Source organism: Aythya ferina (assembly GCF_964211825.1).
Source record: "Aythya ferina genome assembly, chromosome: 7".
In the NCBI taxonomy this organism is placed as follows: Eukaryota; Metazoa; Chordata; class Aves; order Anseriformes; family Anatidae; genus Aythya; species Aythya ferina.
In genome coordinates this window covers 5,749,354-5,775,128 of record NC_140302.1, presented here as the reverse complement: position 1 = coordinate 5,775,128, position 25,775 = coordinate 5,749,354, and the positions used below count along the sequence as shown (strand labels likewise).

Below are 25,775 nucleotides of genomic sequence, written 5' to 3'. Positions count from 1 at the left end.
GCTGTCAGGTGGCTCCCAGCCCAGGCGGGCACGTTAAATGTGAGTGCAGCTCTCACGTGCTCAGCTGCTGGTGGCTCAGAAGCAACAGCTTGCTCAGGGAGTCACCTATCAGTGAATATCGACCTGTGGGGCCAGCTGAGGAACCAGGAATCCCTCTAAAAACCCCCATCTGATGTGCATTTGGTGAAAAGCAAGGAACAGCCAAAGTTTTTTTGGGAGCTCATCTGATGACTTTGCTTTTCCCTACAGCCCCCTGCAGCAGAACTTTCTTAAAGCACCCTTGGTTAGCTCACAGCACTTGTGGACTCCTTTGTAGGGCGCTGGGTTGCCTCATCACTGCTGGGATTTGATTTTGTTCCGCGTTGCGTGTGAGATTCTTAAAGAAAAAATAATTTTCTTATGCCAGCAGTCTTTGGGCTTCGCTGGCAAAGCCAAATGGGGCAGTGGGGAAGGGGCAGGGAGCAGAAGTAGCTCTGAATGCGCTGTGTCCTGCAAAGTGCGGCGTCTCTGCTCTCTAGTTTTGATTTATTTTTATTGTTGCTGTGAATAATTGCCAACAGGGTTGTTGCCAGGGCTACTGGAATTGTTGCTAATTTAGTTTTTAAAGCTCATGTCAAAATGTTTTCCTTAATACCTGTTCGTTAAACAGCTTCGATTTCACTGAACAGCCAAACTATTTGATGTGCACTTTGTCTTTTGAAGAACCTGCGAGGTGAATTTGGCTTAATAAACTGCTGAGAGCATAGAAAGGCTTGATTTTCATCACGACATGATTTACCTGTGCTGTATTTCCCTTTAGTTTCATGAGCCGCTTGGGAAAGGGGGTAAAACTGAGTGAGGGCAGCATCAAAGTCTATCCTGAGCTCCTTTGGAGGGGGTAATACCGTGGCGTACACCAACCAACTTTTTCTTTTTAGTATTTAATGATTAGGAAAAGTGTGTTCTGCTTTGTTTTGTTTTTCCCTGGAGGCAGTTGGCAGGATTTTCTATGCATCAGGGTGGAGGAAACAATTTTAGGTGCTGAGGTGTTGGAGCTATATGTAGGGAAGGCTTTTCTGTCTTTGGAGCCTCGTGGAGTGCCTGAACAGAATAGTGGGAGAGCGTGCTGCAGACTAAGATCTTTAATACTGACTGCTTAATACGAATAAATAAGGCATGTCTGTTATATTTGAGAGATCTTCCTTAACACAGTGGGCTTCATGTTCCAAAAAGTGTGTGGATTCCTTGCTCTGCAGGGCCCTGGCTCGTTGTTTGTACAGGGTTTATAGTCCTGACCATCAAAATACCTGTGTGTGTGGGGAAGCCATGTGTGTTTGGGCAACAAACATCCTGCCCAGTTACACCCAAAAAAGCCCAAGGTGTTGGGGAAGATCTCCAAGAAGGTCCTGATGTTGTTTTGGGGACTTTGCTGTGAGCTTCGTTAGCGCTGATGAGATGGAAACTGCCGAGTGGCTCATCACAGAAAGTTGTCTTAGTCGGGTCTGCTGACTAGGGGTAGGGAGACCAGGCTAGGCAGGGCTTTGCTGGGCTTTCTCCTCTCGAAACCCAGGTGCCAGCTCAGACTTGAGCTAAAGCAAAGGCCTGGCTGGCTTTTTTTTTCAGCAGCATGACCATTTTTTCCTTTTCTGGCTTTGTTTGGCAGGCAGCGTGAGGTGCGAGCACTACAGCGGGAGTACTGGGGGTGATGTGTGTGAGCACTGCTATGCCGAGCACAACTGCCAGGAGGGAAACTACATGAAACCTGCTGCAGCAGAGAGTTTTAATCTTTATTATGTTTCCTCTCTTTTTAGAACACAGCCCTACAGTTGCTGAGAGAACTTCCTGCGCTCTTCATGACTGCTTGACCCACCAACAGGGAGCGAATACGCTTACGAGACAGGTAAGGATGGTGCTGCTGCCTGTTGGGGCCCCTCTTTCCCTTACTTTTAATTGTGCTGAACTAATTATCTGGCTGACATTTACCCCTCAAGCTGCCCTGCTTGGAATTACTCCCATTCTGAGGGCTTGACCCAGAATTTTCCCCTGTGCTGCAGGAAGCAAGGTTTCCTTTCTGCAGGGTGAAGAGTTGTGCTGACATTTTTGTTGGATGCAGGAGGAGGAGCGAAGCAGACACAGGAGTGAGCGGTGGAAGAACTCTGCCTGGCGTTCCCTGCCAACCCAACCCCAGTTTTACCATCTTGATAAGACATAAAGGAGAAAAACAACTCTCTATTTGTACGTGCTCAGTTAAAACTTTGTGAGCATAGGGAGATACTTAAACATCTTCACTCAGCTTTTTTTTTAAACCACGTTCTCTGCAGCAAACACGTCCTGGCATCATCCCTGCCTGCTTCTTGGGGATCTGGAGGGGGTGGCCACTGGTTTCATGTGACACCTTTAGACTTGTAATCATCTGCTTGAATTTCTGCTGGTCAGTGGCATGCTAGTCTAATGAACATATTCAACAGTGTTTTTTATGCCTGTGTAACCCGTTGTCAACTCGTGTTTGCTCTCAGGACAAGGAGAGGTTCCTCTTGTACCTCTTAGGCTGGGAAGCTGACTTCCCCGATAAGCTGCTTGTTGTGGTTGCGTTTTTGGAGGACAGATCAGACCGTTACCCTCAGGCAGTTTAACGGGACAAGCTGCAAAACCTGCGAACAGTTTGGACTCTCAGGAAGTCTGGGATAAGTGCTGCAGGTGTTTTTGGAGATTGGTGTCTTTTGGAAGGCATGTATCTGCCTTCTGCAGGGTTCGTACCAGTTCGTTCTGTTGTGCTTCTCCTCAACAGCCTATGAGTTTTTACAGGCTAGCAAAGTTGTTACAGGCTAGCGAAGTACTTCAGTGTTTGGTTTATTGGTACCTGTGGGCAGGTTTTTTGTCCATAAGAAGATAATAATATGTTTAGGGTGCAGGACCCTGTGCTGAGCTTACAACCAACTCGATTCCACCTTCTGGCACACCCAGAGCCGTGGGGGACCCCACTGCGTGCGTTCAGGGCAGCCCCTACTATCTGGCTTTCTTCCCCTTGGCAAGGGGTGTGCTCTGCCTAGAATAATCTTCAATTACTAGCATTTAATATCACTACATTACTTTGAAAGGCCAGGATAAGCCTTGCTTTGAGGCAGTATTCCATATGCACTACATTTTTCAGCTGATATTTGAGGGACCCGTCAGTTATGTTTAGATCCAGAATGTGCAAACAGCTATTCCTGTATTTCTCAAGCAAAATAACAGTCGTGTAGCAGTCGTGCTAGATCTGTTACAGAAATGTTGTTGGATGCTCTTCCATTTGCTGCAGTAACACTTCCTGAGATGGACTGGACCGGGATATAAAAATACTTATTTAATTCTTCCCAGTTTTCAGTGCCTTTGTTAGTGCACGGTGTTTTAACACAGTTCAGGGTGGTAGCTCTAGGAGAACACTTCTGCACCACAAAATGAGGCTGTAAAGTCTGAGCTGCAACAAGCTGTCTAAGCACATACCATCCAAAAGCCTTTGACAGGTTTGTCCTCAGTGGAAGAGATTTAAGGTGCTATAAAATGGAAAAAACAGGCAGTTGGATGGTTCAGATGATGTAGTGTTTCACTGCAACTTCTGCGAAACGGCCTGAAAAGTCCTTGGCTAGTAAATTTGGAGTTACCTTGGCCTGCTTCCTCATCTGTGACGGTGGTGACTATTTTTCCCCAAGGAAATCTGTTGTAGAGTTTTCCTTTGTGCATTCTGGGTTAAACCTCTGTCGAGAGTAAAGGGGTAACTGGGTGTGCTGGGGTGGGAACGCACAGCCAGGGGCAGGCGAGCTGCTCGTGGTGGTGTATGAGAGCCATGGATGTGTAGCCTGCAAAGTCTTGTGTAAACAGCCTTTGTTTCACTGCAGGGCTTCCTCGCTGTCCCTGTGGCCTCTGACAGCTTGTCGCCCTTCTTCTGTCCCCCAGCAAACAAATCCAGGTGATGGGTTTCAGGTTTTGTGTTTTAAATAGGAGATAGCTGGCTTTTCTGGTGGTTTTAAGTCTCCATGGTCACGTAAGCTCAAACGCTTGGGATTTTCCTCTTACTGATAGAATTTATAGGCCTTTAGCACGAGACACAAGACCATCAAGTAGACAGTTTTGGTGGACTGTGAGGTCAAAGCCCTGCTGAGGGGTGCTAGGCTCGCCTGGATGTCATCCTGCAGTGCAGGATGTGGTGGGAACCTGTCTCCTTTTTCTCCTCTCACGTTCGGATTAACCCAATAACCTGTGTGATGTTTTTTTCAGGAACTGAATGTGTATCAGCAGATATCTCGTCTAAATTAACACATTCACAGTGTAGTGGAGCTTTAATTTTTTTCTGTTGCCTTTTTTTTTTTTTTTTTTTTTCTCCCAGCATCATTTTGTTTTGAAATGTTTATTCATGAAGAATTAACATCACTTTTCTTAGAGCCAAGCAAGCTGTAAACACCTCTTAAATCTCCTTTAGCTGCTCTGGGATTTGTTGTCCACGTGCTGTACAGGTAGGTGGCTGTCAGCAGCACAAGCTTCTGGGAGGGTCTCTCTGCTTGGTGTCAAAGTGAGGAATTCTCAGGAAAAAGGGGCAACAAGTGAAAAACAAGCAGTCCCCGTGGGGTGCCTGGGGGACTGCTTCACTCTGTTCCAGTGTGTTTGCGTAGAGTTTGCTTTCTCCCTGTCCCAAATATCACCTTTCTTGGTTCAAATTGCCAGCTCACATCCCATCAACACAAACTGCAAGGCAAGTTAAATCACTGGGGTCATTAAGCAGGTGTTTTCCTGCTGGCTGTGATTTTCTGCAGGAAAAAAAGGCACAAATGTTTCCTACCCCTGCACCAACAGCTCTCTGACAAACCTTTGCTCCTCTAAATCAGTTTAATTTTTTTCCTCCTGTGAAATGCCCCTACGCTGCCTGCTTCTGTGGCTGCTTAGGCATTTGCAGAGATGGCCTGATTATTTCAGAACAGTTATTTGGGAAAGAAAACTTCACCTTGGGCTGATAGAGGTAGAAGCAGCTCAATAAGCGGGGTCATTATTTTTAATAAGGGATGAGGTAAGATTGTTTTACAGCTCCAATAGTTACTAACTGGCTTCTGTGGAAAGGCTACTGAGAAGGCTTTATTTTCTAGGGATTATAGTCATGTTTTCTGTGTAGAAAAGCCCCAGGAATGGGATAATTGGTTTATATGTGTCTCAGTGTGTTTTTCTTTCATTGCTTGGAAGTTGCAGTTCCTGGTGCCTGCCTCCATCCCCAAGTCCTCTTCAGCCAGGTTGGATGTTGCTGCTCGGCTCGCCAGGCAGCACTGCTCCTGCACTCTAAAATGGGGCCTAAACTAAACTTAGTTCAGTTTTTAATTAAACTAAAAGTTGGCACCGCGGCTTTTACCCTAAGGATGCCTTAAGTGTCTGAAGATGCCTGGGTAAAAATCTGTCCCCAGTGGGTAAATGCTCTTGCCTCCCTTCCCAAGGCAAGATCAGGACCTAGTTAATTACTGGATTACCTAATAAATAAACCTGTTGTGATTACTAATAATGCAGCATTAAAGCTAGATTGAAAATCTTGTGTGCTTCTCTACTCAGCACTAACAATCAATGAAATTATTTTCAGTTTTGTTGTTTTTTTAGAGCAGCTGATAGTGACAGAAACGTCCATTTCACTTAATTAACTGCTAACAGTGTGGATGTGCACATTAAATTGAGGGAGAATATGTGTAAAAGTGGTGGTAGTGCAGGCTTGATTCCACCCAGCCATGTTTTTTTTGCTGTTTTATTTTTTGCTTTGAGAACCTCTTAATGCTGAATGGATCCGTTTGACAGAATAAAAGCAACTTGTGAGACAGCGGTGCCGTAAATAATGGAATATTGATGGGTAAATGGGCGTGCTAAGTAAGCCATGTTAATGGCAGGGTGATTGCTGAATGCTTGCATGTGTTCCAGTACAATGTTAGACTGAGATTTTAAACACCAAGAGCTTCCTGATCAGCACCCAGGGCTTTCTGCATGAATCTTTGAGAGTTTAAAGCTACCAAGAAGTCTCTGTGTTGAAGTTAGAGGTCGGCCAGAGCAGGTTTGATGTGCACAAACAGCAAGACGTGGCCAGGAAGCCCTCGTCCTGTGCCTTTCCCACCATGGCAGGCTGCTCCAGAGTTCCTCCAGAAAGGAGTGCAGTCTTAAACAATAGCACAGGGGGAAATCTTTGAGCTCAGACCGTCTGATTTATTTCCTGACTGGTTCACTTTCAGGACCAAGGTGTTTAGGAAGAGGTGAGCCATTGCTGTAACGACAGTTAAAAAGAAATTGCCGAGCTGTGGTCTAGCTTTCTGTTAAAGATCTGGCAGTGTGAGGAATTGATGCTTTGTAGGCAATCGATCAGCCTGAACTGTGCTCTGAAGCAAGCGCAGTTCCCCTCCCTGCTGAAATGGATGTGATCAAGTGTTGCCCCAAACTCAAACCCAGGAAGAAATTACTTCTGCTATTAGATTTCATCTTCATTCTCAAAACTGATTTATGAGCCTTGGTAAGTTAATAACTTCAGTAACGTGAGTAATCCCTCATCTGAAAGGAGCACTAGGTAAGCTGGAAATTGGGAGTTGGAGGATGGAAAAAAGCAGGAGGAGTTGGTCTGTCTTGGGGACAGGAGAAGAAATGGATCCAAACTCTTCTGTAGGTCGAGTTCACCTCTGGGGTGAATCTTTCTATGAGTTACACTTGTGCAGGTCTCTGAACAGTATGAGGGTCAAACGGGAAGTGAGGAGGAGTCAAAATAACTTGTGTTCAGGCTGACTTCATGCTGCAGAGGTTACAGAAACAGTGCTCATCAACAGGAGTGAAACATGCACACGCAGACAAGATTTTGAGAAACCTGCAGCTGAGGCCTGCTGCAAAAGTACAGAGCATGTTAATTTGCACCAAAGGCAACCAAAACGCCTTCAGCCTGAGTGGCCTTCCATATCCCGAGGGTGCCTTCGTATCTGGTTTTCCTGTTAGATTTTAATGCCACTCCCAGTTGGGCAGGTGCATGATTTGAGTGTTTGGATGGGGACAAGTTTGGTCCTTCCTGTTTTTTGCATCTCAGACTCATCTAAGTATCTCAAGCCAGCACACTCGTGTTGTTAATTCTGTGATCTTAAGCTTAAATTGGTTAACACAGCTTCAGGGGACTGGCCATCCCTTCTGCCTGGCCCTTAGGATGAGAAGCATGGCACCTCCCCTGCTCCTTGTGACGCTGCTGAGCGATGGGCCTGCAGATCAAAGGCAGAGCTCGCTGCAGAGCTGTGGGCCCTGCCTTTAGCAGTATACCCAGAGGTGCTTTCAAGGCTTTTTGGACCCAGGTTTGCTATGCAGAAAGGTGCCTCCTGTGGGTCAGCTGCCCTGGCACAGCTCCCTGTAAGAGGAGGGAAGAGCTCGTCCTCCTGATGGCTTCGTGTGTTTTCTGCAGTGGGGCCGTTTCTTTAACACCACCCAAGTTGTTGTGTGTTTTTTCCAAGTGCTGCCTGAAATCCTGCTGGGTTTTCTGCGTGAATCAGTTCTGGGTACCCAAAAACCCCGTCCCTTTGGGCTGTGCAAAAAAAATAAATGGTAAAAGTGCCTGAGATGGAAATAGGTGAGGAACTCTCCTCTGGTGGCTGCTGGGTTATCTTGGTGTGCTCTGACAATGTCAGATTTGGGTTTTTAATAAACACGTGGCTCAAGAAAACCCTTCCAGTGGTTCTGTCTGTGCCAGTCCCTGCAGAAGACTGTGCTTAAGCAAAGCCTTGTAAATGCAAATCTTTTTTTTCGAGATGATCTTACTATGTAAATATTTTTCATTTAAATTTACAATTGACATTCTGCACCAACGCACAAGCTCACCATGTCGTGGTGAAATTCTTCAAACACAAAGTGCCTGCGAACCCTTCCCTGATTAAAAATTAAACACCCATCAGCTTAGTCGGTTGCTGTTCTTCCTCTCACATGCTTGCACCACCGAGGCCAGCCTCAACACCAAGCAGTTGTTTGAAGCGTGCTCTGCCTTTCAAAAAGGACCACGCTCAGCTCCATGGAGCACACAAGTCCCCCTTCCCCAGGCTGCACTCTCAGTCCTGAAGCCATCAGGTAACTGGAAAAGCAGCAGCAAGTCTTTTTGTTCTTTTTGGTATATATTAAAAATAAATAAATAAATAAAAATAAAGAGAGGTGAGATCCTGCATGCAAACATCCAGGGCTGGACTCCTGGTGCTCTAGACATGGCATGATGGGGAAAGCAGAGAGCCTGAGTTTCCATGCAAAACATGCTGACGGAGAGGGGGTTGTTTATGGAAAACAAAACATCCGCGTTCAGCGGGAACGCATATAGCTGTTGAAATAATTTGCATTTCTTTTTTTAAAGCTATTTGCATGTCGTCCGCTTGAACGATGCCCGTTGTATCTGGGCTTGGAAGCGGTGCTTTTCTAGCGGGTTTGTGGGTTTCCTGAATTTCAGATGCCAGCACATTTTGTGTTACATTACAAATACAAGAGGATTCACTCCGCCGGAGCTGGGGCAGAAACCCGTTAGCTGCAGTGATGTGCGTGGGGACAGCCAGAGAGGGAGGTGCTTTGTCAGGTCTCTTAGCAAGGGAAATCCATTTCTGGCTCTGGGGTGTGGTGGTTTTGTTGGTTGGATTGGTTTGGGGCGTTTGGGAGTGGCTCTGAGGAGGGAGCTTTGAGGCATATTGAATGAAGTCACCAACAAACAACAAAATGACCTACATGTAGATCCAAAATAACCTGATTGTAGCAGTAATCTGAACAGGTTGCTAGCACATCAAGAAAACTTGTTTAATCCCACTTTTCATTGCTCTCAGGTTAAGGCTTTTCTGAGCTACTCTATACAAAAAAAAAAAAAAATCATTTCTTGTATTGAACCATGCAAAAACTGTGGGTCCATTTCTTACACCAAGCTGTAACCACATCAGTTCTTGGGGGTTTTGTTCTTTATCCCAGTTCTAGTCCTCATCCCACTGGAGATCGTGGTATTAAACTTCTGGCTGCTGTAGGGCAAGATGCTTCTTTTTAACCCCTTGGGAAGTTCTCACCTGCTTTTGAGTGATCTTGTCTTAAATGCCAGGAGGTTTTAAGAAAACCTACCTAATAGGATGGCGATCATGGTAAAAAATTGAGACTTCGTAAAATTACAGATGGGAAGCATGGAAAACTCAGCCTCCCAAGTGCTTTTTTGATCTACAGTAAGTATATTCTTCATTTTGGAGTTGTTAGGGAAGCTGTCTGCTGCGAGTCCCAGGCAGCTGCTACCACGTGGGCCCTGTCTGGGTGAATATCCCAGCACCAAGAGTGGGGATAACTTGGACGAAGCTGGTAATTCAGCGTTTCTTGGGGCTCAGTGCATTTATGCAATATGAAAGCCACCATGCTGAAAGCTTGTAAAATCTTTTACAGCTAAAGAGTCAGCACCGTGGGGCTCGGTTTCTCGTTTTGACTGATGAAATGATCCTGGCAGCGCTTCCCTTATCCGTTACGTCTTGTGCATGTGGAGCTGTAATTAGGAAGGGGAACTCGAGCGAGGGCCACATTAGCTCCTCTGTGAAAATAACACTCGCAGATTTTTCTCTGCGTATGTAACAAATTCATCCCTGGAGAAGAGACGGGAACATCAGGTTTGTGTAGGATGGAAATAATCTGAAACAAGAGCTGGTTTTCATAACAAAATCTTCTATTGTTCCGAGCTGGAGAGGATTGGAGAACAGGCACTGCTGGCTTGCTGAATTCCATTAAAACTTTGATTTTAAGCCTATTTATTTTTAAAGGAATCAACAAAACGGTGATGCTGACTGCAGGCTTAGTCATTAACATGTGCCCAGAGGAATACAAACTCTGCTGCTCAGAGAGGCCCAGCTGGGCGTAGCGTGCCCACGGGCTGGGACAGCGCGGACAGGGGAGCAGGGTGAATCTCTGCTAGCATTGTGTGTTGCACAAGCAGGTAGAAACCACCAGTTGTAACCTTATTTTTGTCTTCTGTGGTTATTTATTCACTGCCTGGCAATATTTGAGCAGAACAGCAAGAATGGGTAATGAAGGTGGAAAAAAAAAATCAGGCCACCGCTCTCCATTTCTGGTGTTTTCGCTGGCCCTGGGAATTCTTCCAAAATTCTGCTCGCAACTTTTTCTTACATCAAGGCCTTTCCATGCTTTGTCATGCATGGGTTGACCCCTGTGATCAGAAGACTGAATTTGCATCTGTTTAAAGTAAAGCCTTTTTTCCCCAAACAACCAGAAAAAAAAAAAAAGCAGCTTTCCTTTTTAAAGTGAACATTTGCCCTCAGCCTTCAATTTTGCGAGCTAGCAAAAATTGCTTCGGCTCCTATAGCTCGGGTATGTTACCAGGTAACATTTCTGCAGTTCAGATTTCTCCATTGTAATAATGTTTAGATTTGTGGGTCTGGTTTTTCATTCGTCTCCAAAGTGTTGTGTGTGTAACAGGGTACAGATTGTATTTTACGAGCTTTGACATTTTGAAAGTTGCCTGCTACTTAAAGTTGAATATAAATGTTTTGCTCCAGGCTAGCAAAAAAAAAAAAAAAAAAGTGGTTTAAGAACAGTAGGGTTTTCTTGGGGAAGCTTAAAATGAATGAGGTTTTTCCTACCGGGTTGGTTTGCTTGTTATTTGGTTTAACTTGCTTTCTAAAATCTGTCTGTCTTTCCCTCTGGCAAATAGCCATTACTCATTTAGTGTGGTTGCTTTCAAGATCTGCTTGGATCTTCTATGCCCTGGCAGTTGAACAGGGGCATACAAGTATTTCCTCCTGATGAAATCGGATGGGGAAAGGTTGAAGAGGAATTCAAAAAATGCTGTAAGGGCAGCTAAGTAGGATGCAACAGCAAGGTGTGTTAGCCAGGTGTGTGCCAAGATGTAATACTTCTAATTTGCTGCTTATTAGGCAGGTTACACCCCTATTTCTGAGCAGCTAATGATCAGCTGTGACAGTTATTTTGTGCCATTTTTCCTGTTTCAGGAAAACTCAGACTGCTGGTTGGGCGCTAGCATCCTTCCAGGCCGGGGGTCAGTGTGAGAGTGGGCTGCTGGAAGCTGTTTGTTCCTTAATAATGCATTGTTCTTGCTCGACAGGATGTTTCGTCTGCGATTTCTTCCTGTGGCAGCAGGGCTGGCAGCTGTTTCGCGGCGTTACCACGGGGCAGCACAACACCCCAGGACCAGGCGGAGGCTCGTGGTGGCGGCTTTCATAGGGACAACGGCGGTGACAGCAAGCGCCAGGCTCCTTTGGCAGAGGTAACATTTCTCTCCTTTCTTGCCTCGGGCTTCCTGCAGCTCTAGGTCCTGTGGTAAGTGCCTGCAGGCGGGCTTCAGATCTGCAGGAGACTTTGTGAAGTGTTGCTGCTGGTTCTGCGTCTGCTGCATGGAAGGAACAGGATGTGCTGCTGGTGACCCTCTGCAGAGCTTCTTGCTCTTCTGAGTCAGAGATAAAACAAAGCTCAGGGCTGCAGAGTTTCCTTCTGTAGCAGTCTCCCATGCAGGCTGTTTGCCCTTGGTGGGGTCTGCTGCCTGGTGATGCTGCCTGGGTCTGTGGTGCTGTGCAAACAAATTAGTTGCCTCAGCCAAGCTGGGTGACAACGCAGTGCTTTCAACTTCTGGCAGGGCTGTGAAGGGTGGTGTGCTGGGCCAGGGGATGCTACACTGCTTTTCTTTATATTCTGCTGGCTGCTTCACAAATAAAACAGCAAGGGGGAGCCGAAGGGGATGGCCCATCCTTCACTGGTAAGGTAGCTCTAAGCAAGACTTGTGGTTTATAAGGGGACAGTCTGGGTGTGCCTACTGCTTGGTTTCATAGCTGCAAGGAGAACGGTGAGCTCTGTGCCTGCCTGCGATGCCCCTCGCTGAACCCTGGGCCTGTGCCACATCTGAAGTAAATCAAGGACTCTTCACCTGTCTGGAAACATGAAAGCAGCATAGCACCAGTCATGCCACTTGAGTTCCTGGCTGTAATTAGAGCCTGCAAGTGAAGTCACTGCTGAAAACCCACCTCGTTTTATTCCAGTATTAGGTGGTTTGTTGGCTCTCTGCAAGCCTCTTTGGCCAGAAGGCTCTAGTTTTAATGTAATGGGAAGAAGATGCTAATTGTTAATTGTTCTGGCCGTTCTTAGAGTTTTCAACAGTGATGTTGCCTTTTAAGAGCTGCTTGGATCAAGAAGAATGCTGCGATCCAGCAGCATCAGCTTATGCTACATTTTACAAGTAATCCACAGTTACCTCGCGCATCCTTATCTGCAGGACCTGAATGCGCAGCATGGAGGCTGAATGCCTCTGTGGTGGTGGCCAAGATAATGCCCTTTGCAGGCAGGGAATCGAGCAGGTTTTCTGCTTGAAGCATCCTCTGTGTGATCATCATGTAGGTCGGGCGTAACATCCTACCTCAAGCTCTTCCAAAGACACTGAGGTGGCATCTCCCTCCTGCAGCAGCTTCACCCCTGCTTTTTGCACTCCCTGCAGGAGTGTTCTTAGCTCCAGGCTGCTCCTCAGGGCCCTGGGAGCTGTGACCAGGCGCAACCTTGCACAGGTGAGAGCGCCAATAACATCAGATCAAGCAGACAGGCAGCATCTTTGCAGTGGCGTGGTCTGTGATCTCCTGAGTCCTGATCAGTCTGCAGCGACTTACTCTGAGTTTTTTTCCTTTCTTTGCTCTTTTTTTTTTTTTTTTTTTTTTTTTTTTTTTTTTTTTATAAATTTGTAAACCACTGAGCAGATCTGTATGGACTTTGAAGATCTTCTTTGAGCTATCAAGTAAACCCACAATGCCTGTAATTGTAAAACAGAAGTACGTCCAGGCACACGGTATTCATTTAATTACTCGACACACAGCTGTTAAATAAGGAAGAACAAAACTGATGCTTGGTATAGAAAATACTTCCTACTGGCACCCGTAGGACTTCTCACCAGATTTTCAAATAAGCATTTTAACACTTTAAATAAGTGGGAGATGATAATCTCTGTTTTCTTTCTTCCACGATATAAATCAGGCGATCACTAGAGATTAAGAATAAGCACAGGTGAATACAAAGCACTTATAATGATATCCTGGGATATTACAGTAAGGGGTAAGTATATTGAATTAGTTATAAAAGGCAAATACATAATACATCTAGCTGGGGCACAGGGATTAAATAAACCAAATGTCAGTGAAAATGTTATTTATAAACTACAGAGCAAAACACGCATCAATCTGTTTGCTTGCCCATGGTTACATTAACGAGGGATTATGATTTATTAAGTGCTGAATTGGTGTGTAACAGAGGGGCAGGTTAGGGAGGATCTTTGTGTAACCTGGTGGGTTGGTGCAGTTAGTCTGCTAGACAGAGGTGACCTTGGTTTTCCTTCAGGTAGTTAAGCAACTCTGCTTTTGTTGTGAAACCTCTCTGCAGCACAGCTTGCCTCCCGAGGGCTTCCCCAGGCATTTCCTAAGCCTGGCTCTCTTAGCATCACAAAGAAGTAACGTCCCTCTGATGGTAGGTGACACTAATGAGGAGCGTGTGCTTGCTAATATTCTGCATAGCCAGGGCTGCTCCCTTAATGGAGCTGGGTGCTTCCTTGCCCTTTGAGAGAGGAAGGTAGTAAGTGATGCTCCTCTGCAGGCTATCAGGGAATTTTCTTTACGATGACACTTTTGTGGGATGCTTCCCTCTTTTGGCTTTCCTTTATTCTTTTTCTGAGCTAAAGCGTTAGACATAGGCTAAATCAAGAAGCATCTGAGAATCTTATGCTTCTTGGACTAGGTAATTAGGAGGTAATGCAGTAGTAGAGGAGAGCAGTAATACAGGAAAAATGCTCTCTGACTTGTTCTTTTTGCTGCTCTGCGTGGAGCAGCGTGTCAGTGCCCTAACACTGCCCTACTGACCCGTGGGAAGCGGCGCTGCGACTGATCAGTACTGAAAGAAGCCACAGCTTCCTGCTTCAAAACATTTCTTGTACTTCTGGTGGTGAGGAACCTTGCAAAAAGGGATTAATAAGGCGGTGCCTGTACCTGAACTTGCCGTGCTATGAAGACAGATGGGACTCTTCAGGTGGTTCTTACGACAATCACGTGCAGCCTGAAACCCGTGTGTGTCAGATTAATCACGCAGGATATGCTTGGAGCATCATCAGAAGCAAATGGTGGGATAAGCAGGCCCACACAGGGAGAAGTGAAGGGTGGAAAAGACGGATATAAACCCCAGCAGCTGCGGGACGTGAGACAGAGACTTCTTCTGTGTCCCCCTGGCTTGGTGGGATCTTCATGTTTGATCTGTGTCAGCCCAGGCACGCAGCGTGTAGCTTTCTGCGTAGCTGTCTGCTGCAGGCGTGGGGCTTGCTGTCCTCCAGGAGCTCTTGCAGCTGCTTTCCGTGGTAAACATCTCACCTAAATATCAACACGAGCAGCCAGTGCTGCTCGGCTCGGCTGTGGTGAAGCATAGCCCAGCAGTGCAAATAACTACGCTTGGAAGACTAATGAAGTTTACCCTTTCTAAGCAATAACTTAGACCCAAAGGATTGCCAATTGGCAACAGAAGCAATTAAGCATCTGGGCATTAGCATAATGAACTGAATTAATGGGAATAAATCTTGGTGCAGTCAGTGGCTGATCTGAGGAAGGCATTAATGTATGGGAGCTACTGAGCCTTACAGTTTGTGGCATGCTCGGTGTTTGTAAGAGGATATTAGTGGTGCTCTTGTACAACTTGTATCTTCTATTTCAAGGTCCAAATACCCATTTGGCATGTTATTAAATGGCCACAGATCTTCCTCTCATGAGCCATGCTGACTGAATTCATGGGCATCTGCAAGTGCTTAGGTTGGGATTTCGGTGTTGGAAGCTTGTCACTCTGATCAACCTGCCATTGAGCGACAGGAACGAGCGAAGGCACCTTCTGGGGATGCAGAGGGATCTCTGCAAGCAGCGTTACCAGTGCCGTTCCTCATTGACTGGAAGTATTTAGCTGTGCTTGCTTTCTTCTCCTTCTCCAAACGAATTGGTGGTGAGGGTATGGCACCTGCGTTGCCCTGGAACTTCAGCAGTGAAATCCTTTGCTTACCAGAGTGTTTGTTTAACGCATCCCCCTGGTTTTATTTGCTGCTCTTCTAGTTCTTTCCCTCATCCTGTGCATAAGTTGAAGCCACCAAGTGCGAGCTACCTGCCTCCCAGCTGTGAAGGTACATCCTCATGCTGCTGTAAGCTCTTGTTTTTCAGGTTCCGCTCCTTGTTGGCAAGTTGAGCTGTTTTGGTGCTGGCTGAAATAGGTTGAGAATTCATTTCATCCTTGCCATTCCTTCTTCCCTTCTTCCTCCGCCCTGTTCTCCTTGAGTTATCCCATATCAGTTCTCCAGTTGATTCCTGGAAGTTGCTGTGTAGGGGACACCCATTCCTCTTCCTTGCTTTGCTGACCTTCACAGCTTTTTGTCTTCCTCGCCTGGGTTTTGTCTTGATACTTCTGCAATTAATTTTGAAGCTTAGATCAGCCCTTAGCAAACTGTTTAAGAATGCATTGCTTTTTTTCCAGCAGAGTTGTGGGGACTTCAGAATAATTTGCTTAGAATACATTTTTAATGGCAGAATTGCTGGAAATAAGTTACGCCAGCTGAGACTGACTTTTATTGTTCTAGCAAAACAAAGGATACCACAACTCATCATCGAGAGGAGAGAGACCTGGTTTATAGCTGGATCAGGTGCTACTTGACATGGTGCAGGAGAGAAGATCGGGGGGGGAACAGATAATACCCACTTTAGGCTATTTATATTTTGAGCTCTGCTCCATTTTTTAATTCTCATTGTGAGAGGTGGCAGAATGAAGGGACTATCCTTGGGACTGCTGTGCTGAGGATTTTCCTCTCAGGCTGGAAGCCACATTGATCTATGAGTGGTGTGTTGAAAGAGCACTGTGTCCTTCCTGGTGGCTCTTGGCTTCGTATTATTTTTACCCATGAGTATCTGGGGAAAGGAAAGAATCTGATGCTGGGGAATGAGCCAAAGTCAGAGCTGGAGTCAATTAGGAAAACATCTGAACTGCTCCGCGGGGAGTGACCTCGGCTGAACCACGAAGCTTGGAGCACAGGTATTGTCCTGAGCATGCAGCCGGGGAGTTGGATCAGGGCGTGAGCACGTTCACAGCAGCTTATTTAAAGCTTGCATCGCGAAACAGCTCTGGGCTTTGTGCAGAGAAGCCTGCTGGCAGTGCAAGAAGCTTCTCCCCGAACTGCCTTGGGACTTCGCTTCTCCTACAGGACCGCGCTTTGAATCCTGTCTCATAACGTGATGGGCACTGTTGGAGCCCAAGGTCTTTCATGCCACCCGAAATCGCGCTTTGAAATCTTTTTTTAAGCAATCTGGGTGCCCTCTGGTGGCCACGGCCCCACCTGCTGCCTCGCCCCCTTTAGACTGAAGACCTGGAAACGCCTGCTCACCGGGGGGAGGCAGCAAGAAAAGCTGGGGCTGGGCACATCGCTCGGGAATGGAGGCTTTAGAAGAGAAGTCAGGCTAACCTTGCCGTTTGTTATTTATTTATCTTTTACTTTGGCAAACTTCTACAGCTTCAGCAGTCTCCTGCAGTTGGCTGTGGCTGAGACTTGCTGGTGAAAGCTATAAGCTCTTTATTTGGCGACTGGACCACGTATGGGATGGCGTGGTGCTGCTCTTGGGGCCAGCTGAAGGGAGCAAAAGGCTGGTGAGGCCGAGGAGGCTGCGTCTGATGTGACACGGCCCCTCTGCCTCCAGCCTGCTCCAGCGGTCAGGGCTTTGCGAGAGGTGCTGCCTGGGAAGGGAGTAATGCTATGAAGTGCTCTGCAAAGATTTGTGCAGCAGCAGAGGAGTTGAATTGTTCTTAATAGAGACGTGGTGGGGAATTGCTCCCTCCTTGCATTGCAGTTGAAGTCGCTGCGAATTTGGTCCAGGGAGTGTGCGGCCGAACTACCTGCAGGATGCAACTGAAGGTGTCACGAGCTGGGGAGCAAAAAGGGGTGCCAGGCCTGGCCTTCTAGATGTGCTAACCTCCTGTGGTCTTCCCAGGCTGTCTGCTTTCAGCCAAGAGCAAGAGAATGAAGCAACCTGAAGGGGTCTTGTCATCCCCAGCAGGGGATCTCGTGGCCCTCGCCCCTTTTCCAGTAAGTCAGTGAAAGATTTCACGCTCCTTTAGGTACCCAAAGCAAGATTCCCTGCGTTTAAATAGCTCCATCTTGCAGTTAACTGTCACCGTCCAGATTCTTGAAGCGTTTTTCCTGTTATTCCCCACGGATTTGCTCCTCTTCTTGCTCCTTGGGGCTGTACCAGACGTTGGCACAGCAGAACCAGGAGCTGATGAGAATTCATATTCTGTATTGCCAACCAGGTGCTGTGGGGTCAGTCTCGCTTAAAACTTCTTCATGATGCTTAATTAGTAATGCAGGCTCATTAAGCTTGATGGAAAATAACGTGCTTGAGTTTAATGAGCTTGTGTTGACGTTTTTCCATCGTTATAGCAACCTGACTTGTCTGTCTGCAGAGAAACTCTGCTGTCAGGGAGCTATGATGAGTTTACTTCATCTGCATTTTGGTAGCCCGTGAGAAGTAAGCTCTCTGACTCTGGGAGAGAAAAAAAAAGCCAAATACTTGTTATTTCTGCCCTGATAAATATTTAATTTGTGGCTTTTGATTGGGTAAGATTTAAAAAAAAAAAAAAAAAAAAAGATGCTGAGGAGGCTGATCAGTGACCTAGGAGGGGCCGCACTGGTGCTGTACAGGAGCAATGTTTAATATTGGGACTTTATCCTCTAGGTCGTTAATAAAAGGTGGCATACGGCCAGGAATTTGGCCTTGTCAGGGCTTGGGAGAAGCTCAGCCACTCGCTGATGATCAAACGCTTGTATTTGGATTCCCAGTTTGTAATTGTTTAGCTGTGTCATGTTGGTTTTTCTTGCTCTGCTTTATTAATCACAGCATCACTTGGTAGCAAGAAGAATACCATATGGGAACTTGCATTTACGGCATGAATGTTACTGTGATTATCAAGAGCAGTGGTAATCTCATCCAGAAATGACATTTATTAATGTCGTTGTTTAGCATAAGGCTTATTTTCTGGATGCCCTTGTCACTAAATTCTTCTTTGCCCTCCTTTAATTACAAAGTCTAGCAGGCCTGTCGTTACACCAGCAGCCCTGTTAACTTGGTGTTATTAATACCTGGAAAGAGGAGAGGATGACTGAACGCCAACAACAGCCGGGCACGAGCCGGCAGCCAACTTTTATTAAAACTGAGCTTCATATTTTTGCAAAAGACTTTAGCAGTGACTCAAAGTGATGAGGTAGACAAATACGTGTCCGTAGTGTTGCTGTGCAATATAGTGAAGTGGAGAGAGCCTCCGGGATCTCTCTGGAGATGAGGATGTACAGAATATAAGCCATGATATTTCCGAGTGAACACTTCCTTTGTTTGTATAGCTCTGTCACTTCCAATAACCCAGCAAACCATCTCGATTCATTACGCATTCCTTGTTGCTTTTGCTAACTCTGGCAATAAAAGGCCCGTGCTCTGCTGGTCGTTGCTTCCTGCTTGGGTTTTTGTGGCCCTTACCAATCCTGCACGGTGTCTAGCTTGGAGTTCCTGTGGAGCACAGCCTTCCTGTGTCTTTTGTTTCCCTGTTTCTACGGGGGCTGCTTTTTCATGAACTGAAGTTTTGTTTTTTCACTTGTATCTCTTCGTAGTCTTGGCATCCTCTCACCCTTGCGTACAAGCTTTGAATATCCAACAAACCCATCTCAGCAGCTGGCGGTTGTCATTCCAAGTCTCACTTGTCTCTTCATCTGGCTCAGTCTGAGCTCTAAAAGCCAGGTTTATGCAAGCCTCAAGTGTACTGCTTTGTGTTTGTGAGGGCACCTGGAAAACTTGGCAGAACTGGAGTTGTCCTCCCTTACCTTCCCACCTAAGGTATTATTTTTCTTGAACGCGAAGGCTGGTGGCTGAAGGGTGACGAGCTTGCTGTCTTTAGGGAGGGTCAGGGATGGAGAATGGGATGCCAGCTCTGATCGTACTGAGCCCTCGTGGTCGCCCCAGCTCGTGCTGCTTGCTGTTGCTGCCAGCCTTGCAGCCTTGCAGAATTGTCTTGCCTTGCTGGACCACGTTGCACCATCTGCGTGCCCAGGAGCAAACACGAGGGGAATTCTGCAGGTCGGCAGGAAGAGCTCTCTAAGGAGCAATGTTGTCCTGTGTGAGCCAAGTTAGCTGGGAAGACCGACCTAAAATGGTTCAGGTTTGCTTTCTTCAGAGCAGTCCGCTCCAAGGGGCTCGGAGCAGAGGTGTCCTCGTGTCCTGTCCTGTCTTCCTGTGCCTGCGTGCTGGTACCAGTGCCTAAACTGGGCTGCGGCGGGGGGGAGTGGGAGGGAGCGTGAGGAATCAGCCAGCCTGCTGCCAAGGCAGGGCTGGGTGCCTCCTGCCTGCTCCTGGCAGGCAGCTGCCTCACCTATTTTTAGCAGTTAGGTGATGGAGAGAGCTGTGATGGAATAAATCCTCCCCAGCAGCTGATTTCAGTGCCTCCCTGTCCTCACATTAATCAGTCTCTGTGTGTGTGTGTACACAGGCTTCTCCCTCTTCCCCTTGGGTCCAAGTCTCTTCCCTCGTGTCCCGAAGCAAATCAGCTTCATGTCGTGTCCTCACCAGTCCAAGCGAAGTCCTGCAGCAGCTGGTGTATGTCTGTTGTGCTTATCTCAGCTTCCTCTCCTCCAGCTTTCTCACAGCACGCTGACCTCCTTAGGTCAGCTTTCCTCACAGCATGTTCTGGACCCTGAACCAGCCCTGCTCTGGTTTTGTTCTGGCTGGTGCAGCTTTTCCTTGAAGGCACCTTCAGAATTTTCTACAGGACGTTCGTGCTGCTGGCTGGGTGGAAGGAAGGCCGTGCACATCTCACAGTTTATGCTGCTGTTTCCTTTTGTTCTTGGACCCGCTTTGGGCTGTGGCTAGTAACCACAGCTGTCTCCTCCATCTAAGTTTTTGTCTTAGTTTCTGGAATCTGCCTTAATTTGGGTGTGCTTTCCTTACAGCCCTGGCCACAAACTCTCTGTGCGAACTTATTTCAGGGCCAAGTTCTGCGACAGTTAAGGAAGGACGGATGCAAGGGGCAAAGCCCTGAAAAACTGGGCTGCGGATCTTCATTTTAGGTTAATATCTGACTAATCACTGATTGTGGTCGGGCTGAGGATGAGACGGAACTCCTTGTTCATCCTCCCCATCCTTGGAGGATGCGTAATTGTGCATCTTATCTCTAGACCAGACCAAATTTGCTCTCTCTTGCATTTCAGTATGAAAGCCTGAAGCTTTACATGGCTTTAAACCTCCCTGGGATGTCTCCAGAAGAGGTGTTTACATGCACGGAGCATTGCAGCTCCAGTCTGCTGAAGAACACAGCTGTCAGGATTCCTCTCTCCTGCTTCTCGTTCGATGCAAGGTGTTAGACGACTCCTGGATGCCCAAGTCCTTGATAATTCCCTGTTTCCTTCTCAGAATAAATAGCATCTGGTAGTTAAATACTTGCTGCTGCCTTCAGGATTAGAATAACTAAGCACTGTGATCTCTGGCACAAAGCTTTGTTATTTTAGCACACTGTTCTGCTTCTCTCTCAAAGGAAAATACCTTAATGTGAGGGATTGTGACTTCTTTAATGAGTAAAATCGTAGGCTATTTAGGCAGTCCCTGGTATGAGTCCCAGGATGCTTCGTGGATGCGTGTCCTACGGTTGCACGTGTTTGGCTCTCTCAAAGACCAGTTAGCAAAGTGAGAAGCGAGCGCTGAGCAGCCAGCTGTGGGGGGTAAGTGGCTTTCTTTGGCAAGGATCAGTGCAGTCCTAGGCTCCGTTGTTGGCTTTCTGCAAGGATTAAAAGACGAGAGTTGGAAGTAGGTGGGAAATACTCTCTGCCTTCAACTCAGATCAGTATGGAGGAAAAACCTGAGGAGACCAGAAGGTTTGAGGCATGGCAGCTCGGATTCAGGGCAGGTGTTCTTCATGGCGAGAGGCTGGCAGCTTACCTTGGCATGCAGTGAAGCGAGTCCTTACTGTTTTCCTCTCCCTTTTGCCTAGAAGCTATAGCAGCAGGCACACCAGCCTCGGGGAGGGAACAGGGCTGGAAAACCCTTCTCCCTGCAAAGGGACGTGGAAAGCTTTCCCTTGGTGATGGAAGCCAAGAACTTAAACAGAGGGTGATTGTGCAGATGTGAAACACGTAGTTGTACGTGCAGAGCAGATCCTGCCGCAGTTAATTCAGCGAGAAGTTTGGAGTTGGGCCTGGAGGTGAGGAATAACATCCAGCTTAAAGCCTTGCTTGTGAAGTAGGCTCTGAATTCTGCTTTTATTCTCATCTCTCGTTTTGCTTGTGTGGTGGGAAGGTGTTCCATCTGCAGAGGAGAGTTAATTACCTGGATAAACTAAAGGGGGTGAAAAAAGCCAATTGTATCCACAAAGCCTGCGTCTGCACCACAGCAGCCAACGGGTTTGACAGCATGATGAACTGAAGGAATGCGGAGGATTTGCTGGAAACGTTTGGTTTTGAAGTTTGATCTGTCCCTGCCCTGGTTTGCTGACTGTCAGTCAAGCACTGCAGGAGCAGATCTTCACCAAGACTCCAGCGTGTTTGATCCCGGGCAGTGTGGTTGTGTAGCCAAGCCACCTTTTCTACTGCTTTTCTGTCCCCAGGACCTTATTTTGTGGGCCTCCTCGGGACTGGTGCCTCCCCTAGAGAAGGGCTTTCCTTGTCAGTGCTGCTATGTTAGCCTCTGCTGGCAGCAGCTTCCTCGAGCAAACTGCCCTCAGCCCAAACCGCAGCTCGGCGAGGATGTGCCAGTGCTGATTAAACTCCCAGGGAAGGCTTCAGGAGAAGTGCCAGCGTGGACTTCGTGCTCCAAGTGATGGATCAGCTGCCTGGCTCTTCTGGGGCGTTAATTTCTTTACTTCAGGGTGCTCACAGAGAGCACAGGCTTGGATCCTGTCTCTGAAAAAAGGGAGGTGGTTTGGTATTTGGTTGTTTTGGCCCTTAGCAGTTAATCCTGCAGTCGTGAGCTGGGGGTAAATTGTCAGGTGCTGGGGAGGAGCGAGTCCTGTTTGTCGTGGTGATGCGTAGGTTAACTGAAGGAGCTGGCTTAGCTTCTGGCTTTCTCTGAAGGCAGTTTTCCTGAATAAAGTCCCATGTTGACTTTGTGTTGTAAATACAACACAGGAGAACAAAGCATCAGCCCTTTCCAGAAGGCTGCTGAGCAGCGGGAGCCCTGTACGCTGTGACGGGCCCAAAATAAATCACCAGGAATGCAGAAGTGAAGGCACCTTAGCTGAAGTCAGAGGCAAGCCAGGATGATTGCCTGAGCTGTCAGAGGCCTTTAGCGAGCGAAATAATTTGTCAGTTAGCTTTGTGACATGTTAGCATATCCTTGGAGATGATAAATTCTCTGCTGGTGATGTCTGAGCTCTGTCTGCTCAGAAACTGCCTTACAATGAGACGCAGGAAAGCTGTGGCGTTGTTTGGCTGATGGGTTGATGGTGCTTTTAATTCAACCACCCCCCTGCTAGCTGGTTATTCTGCAAGTTGCGAGCAACTTCAAGTTTTGTCTTAGGCTATGGGTGGTTGCTGAAGGTTTTTGTATCTGAACAGCAGCAAGGGGTCCTTTGCTCTGCCCGCTGAGCCACGTGCCCAGGCGGGGGATAAGTAACCTCAGTTTTGGTGCTGCAAATCCTGAAGCATTGGGATTTAGAGAAGTCCCTGATGGAAGAGGGAGATAAGGAAATAAAACAGCCTGCCACCTGTTAGAAATTCCCCAAAAATTGCTGAAACAAAGAGCCTGTTGTGTTTGAACCCTGCAGTGCCGTGGTGGAACGCTTCTCTGTCGTTTTTATATAGGTCTTTTTTGGGGAAAAGTGGAATTGAAAGCTGGAGGGAGTACTGAATCCCCTTCCCAATCTCAATCTGTGTAGTTTTTGGGAGAGGGTACAGTAGAGGGAATTGCTCAAACTTTCTTGGACAGAGAAAACTTGCTGTGGCTATTAGGCTGGTTTTCAGTGTGCATGGGGGAAATCTGATCCGAGTGGGGAAATGCACTCAATAATCCAGGAAGATTGCTTTTTTTTTCTTTTTCTCTGCAGTCATCCACGCTGAACTGTAACAGGTTTCATTCAGGGAGAGCCAGGCAGGTTTCTGTAGCTTTATCACCCCTCTCAGCTTCCTAAACCACTGTTTTCTCTTTGCTTGTCACAGAGCCTATGCCGAAGACTCATCCTCTGTGAAACACGACACGAGGACGGAGCCGAGCGAGAAGGCGAAGCACCCTGAGGAGGAGGAGAGCAGCGGCGATGAGGGTGGAAAGGCCGTCACCTCGGGCAGCGAGGAGGCTCAGGCAGAGGGGAAGAAGAAGAAACGGTCGGGCTTCAGGGACCGCAAGGTGCGGGGCTTGGTGGTGCTCCACCTGCAGCTGCTGCTCTGCAGGGAGCGAAGGGAGAAAACGTGCACAACATCGTACTCGTGTTTGGTACAGCACGTGTTGAGCCTGGCTTGTGGTCTGTACCTGTCTTTATTTTCTGAGGGACCTTGGTATTTTGGGAACCTGCTTTCTTGGCATGGTACCTTGAGCTTCTTTGGGGCAAACCTTCTCTGTTGTTGAAATACATGCCCAGTTAACTTTCCGATCAGGCATGTTTTCAGGAGGAGAGAAGCCTGAGTAAGGAGTCGTACCATCAACTTGTGACCTGTGTTCACTCTTGGGTGATCCCGAGAGCTTTGGGCACTTCAGCAGTGCCCGACGACTCGTTTGGTGCTGTCTGTTATCCCTTATTACAAGATGTACAATTCAGCCTGATGGAGAGTCCTGTAACAGAGTTGGCAGGCCACAGTGTTTTATTTTTTTAAACCTGTCTGGACGTTGGTTTTATTGGGCTGTGCTTGATTTAATATCTCTGCAGTGCCAGAGAGGAGAACAGGGAATGTGTGCTCTTCCCAGTTCTTTTTGTGTATGGTTTGCTCCTGATGATTGTTTTTAAGACCGTATCCTGGAGGCTGCATCTCATTATGTGTTAAATTGTGGATTGTTGTAGGGTGGCTTAACAGCTTTGCATAAAAAGTAACTGTTTTGTTTGAAGTTGCTGAATCATATCCTGTTCTTAGATCACACAAGTTTCATTGTCTGGGGCTACGAACTTTCCCTGTTGGGACATTCTGGTGGCAACTCAGTGAAGTTACGTTGCAAGTTGCTACACTAAGAATTCAGAGTCGTCCAGGGAATGTGAGTTCTCAGCTTCTCATAATTTCCTTGGCAAAGGGGTGTCAGGCAGTCTGACGGCTTCAGCAAAACTTTGACTCTTGCCAGAAGTAGCCTGTTGTGTTTTTTTTTCAGCGTCAATGGATGGAGGCAGGCTGCAAGGAGCAAAGATACGATCCGCCTTCCTGCACGCTTCCATTTTTCAGAAAGAGCACTTGTTAATAGAGTGAGCATAATGATTGATTCGTCCTACGTGGCTGGATGCTGTTGCTGGGGAAGCCAGGGAACATTTGTTTGCAAGCAAGGACTCTAACTCCAGTCGTTAGGAGACGTGCCTACACTGACCAGCTCTTTCCTTCCCATACTAGGCAGGGAGGAATGTGGCTGTGCTTCCCAAATAAGACACGAGCCAGGCGTGGAGGGTCCCTTCCAGTCCTTACATGACTTGGGAGCAGCAGTTTCCACGGGAAGAACACAGATGAAAACAAATCTCCCCATCTTTTTCAAACAGAAGCCCGTCTCTCTCCAGCCCTAAGGCCAAATGTGCCTGTTCTGAACCAGGTGCTGGTTGTGCTTCTGCTTCATTTAAGGCAGGATGTGAGTGCTGGCCTGCCAGGTGCTGAGCTCTGGGTTTGAGCAGATCCGTTGCGGGTGGTGTTTAATCAGCAGCTGCCCTGGTGACTCAGCCCTGTAGGTATGTTTGCTCTCTGCTCTGCTGCAGAGCAAGGTGTGCCCTGGCTCCTGACTCAGAAGGGCGTGCTGCTTCCCCTGCCGTTCATGCGTGGCACCGAGGGAATTCCCGACTCTTCTCTGTTACCAAAAAAAGGAAAAAGACACAGCAAAACCCCTTCCAGATCTCCCTGTTACTAGCTGAAAACGGCGTGGGGTTTTCCTTGAGGACAAATACTTCCAATTAAGCTTAATTTTAACGCTTGTTTGTTATCCTAGTGTTGCTTTTAATGCAGTTGATCGGCAGTGAGGCAATAAATTAGATGTGACGTTGCTATTTTGGGCAGTGATTCAGCCAAGAGGAAGCCGAAATACAAATCACTGGCTGTCTGCAGGAGCTGGTGCTGGGCGGTGCATGGATGAGGCCGGGGCACGTGCTGTGACCCATGCTTGTATAGGTCCTTGTATAGGACCTTGTATAGGACAGCCCGAGATCCCGTTCTCTTGTACAGTCAGGGAGCTGCTGCTCTGGCTGTGAACCGAGATGCTAATTAGAGCTTTATTTTTCATGTCTGCATGGGATTTTTTTCCTCTTAATACAAAGCTTAGCAGCAACACGACTGCAGCAGTGCCACACAACAGTGGCATCAGCTTTGTGTGGCAAAAGGGGTTCCTTGCTCATCTTCCTTCCCCAGCACGTGCTCTGTAAGAAATGCCATAATAATAATAACAATAATAATAAAACAAGTGATTGCCTGGTCAGGGAAGTGTCTTGGAGCCTCTTGAAGGCAAGAGGGCTGTGGAGGAGGGCTGCCCAGGATGGTTTTATCAAGGTTGGTTAGAATTAGCTTAAAAACCTTCCAAATGGGGGTGTGCTTAGCACTGGGTCTGAAACAGGCGAGCTGTTAGCACTCGGTGAGC

The 25,775-nt window shown here is 47.2% G+C and overlaps 1 protein-coding gene across 3 annotated transcripts in view; it reads left to right on the top strand.

Moving 5' to 3' along the window:
* MICU1 (mitochondrial calcium uptake 1) overlaps nt 1–25,775 on the top strand; it is an 87,898-nt gene that overhangs the window by 1,974 nt on the left and 60,149 nt on the right. For all 3 annotated transcript variants that reach the window (XM_084525115.1, XM_084525117.1, XM_084525116.1), the window contains exons 3-5: nt 1,791–1,879; nt 11,069–11,230; nt 23,189–23,372. In XM_084525115.1, the coding sequence (XP_084381241.1) occupies nt 11,070–11,230; nt 23,189–23,372 (345 nt within the window). In that variant the 5' untranslated portion in view covers nt 1,791–1,879; nt 11,069. The remainder of the gene's footprint in view (nt 1–1,790; nt 1,880–11,068; nt 11,231–23,188; nt 23,373–25,775) is intronic.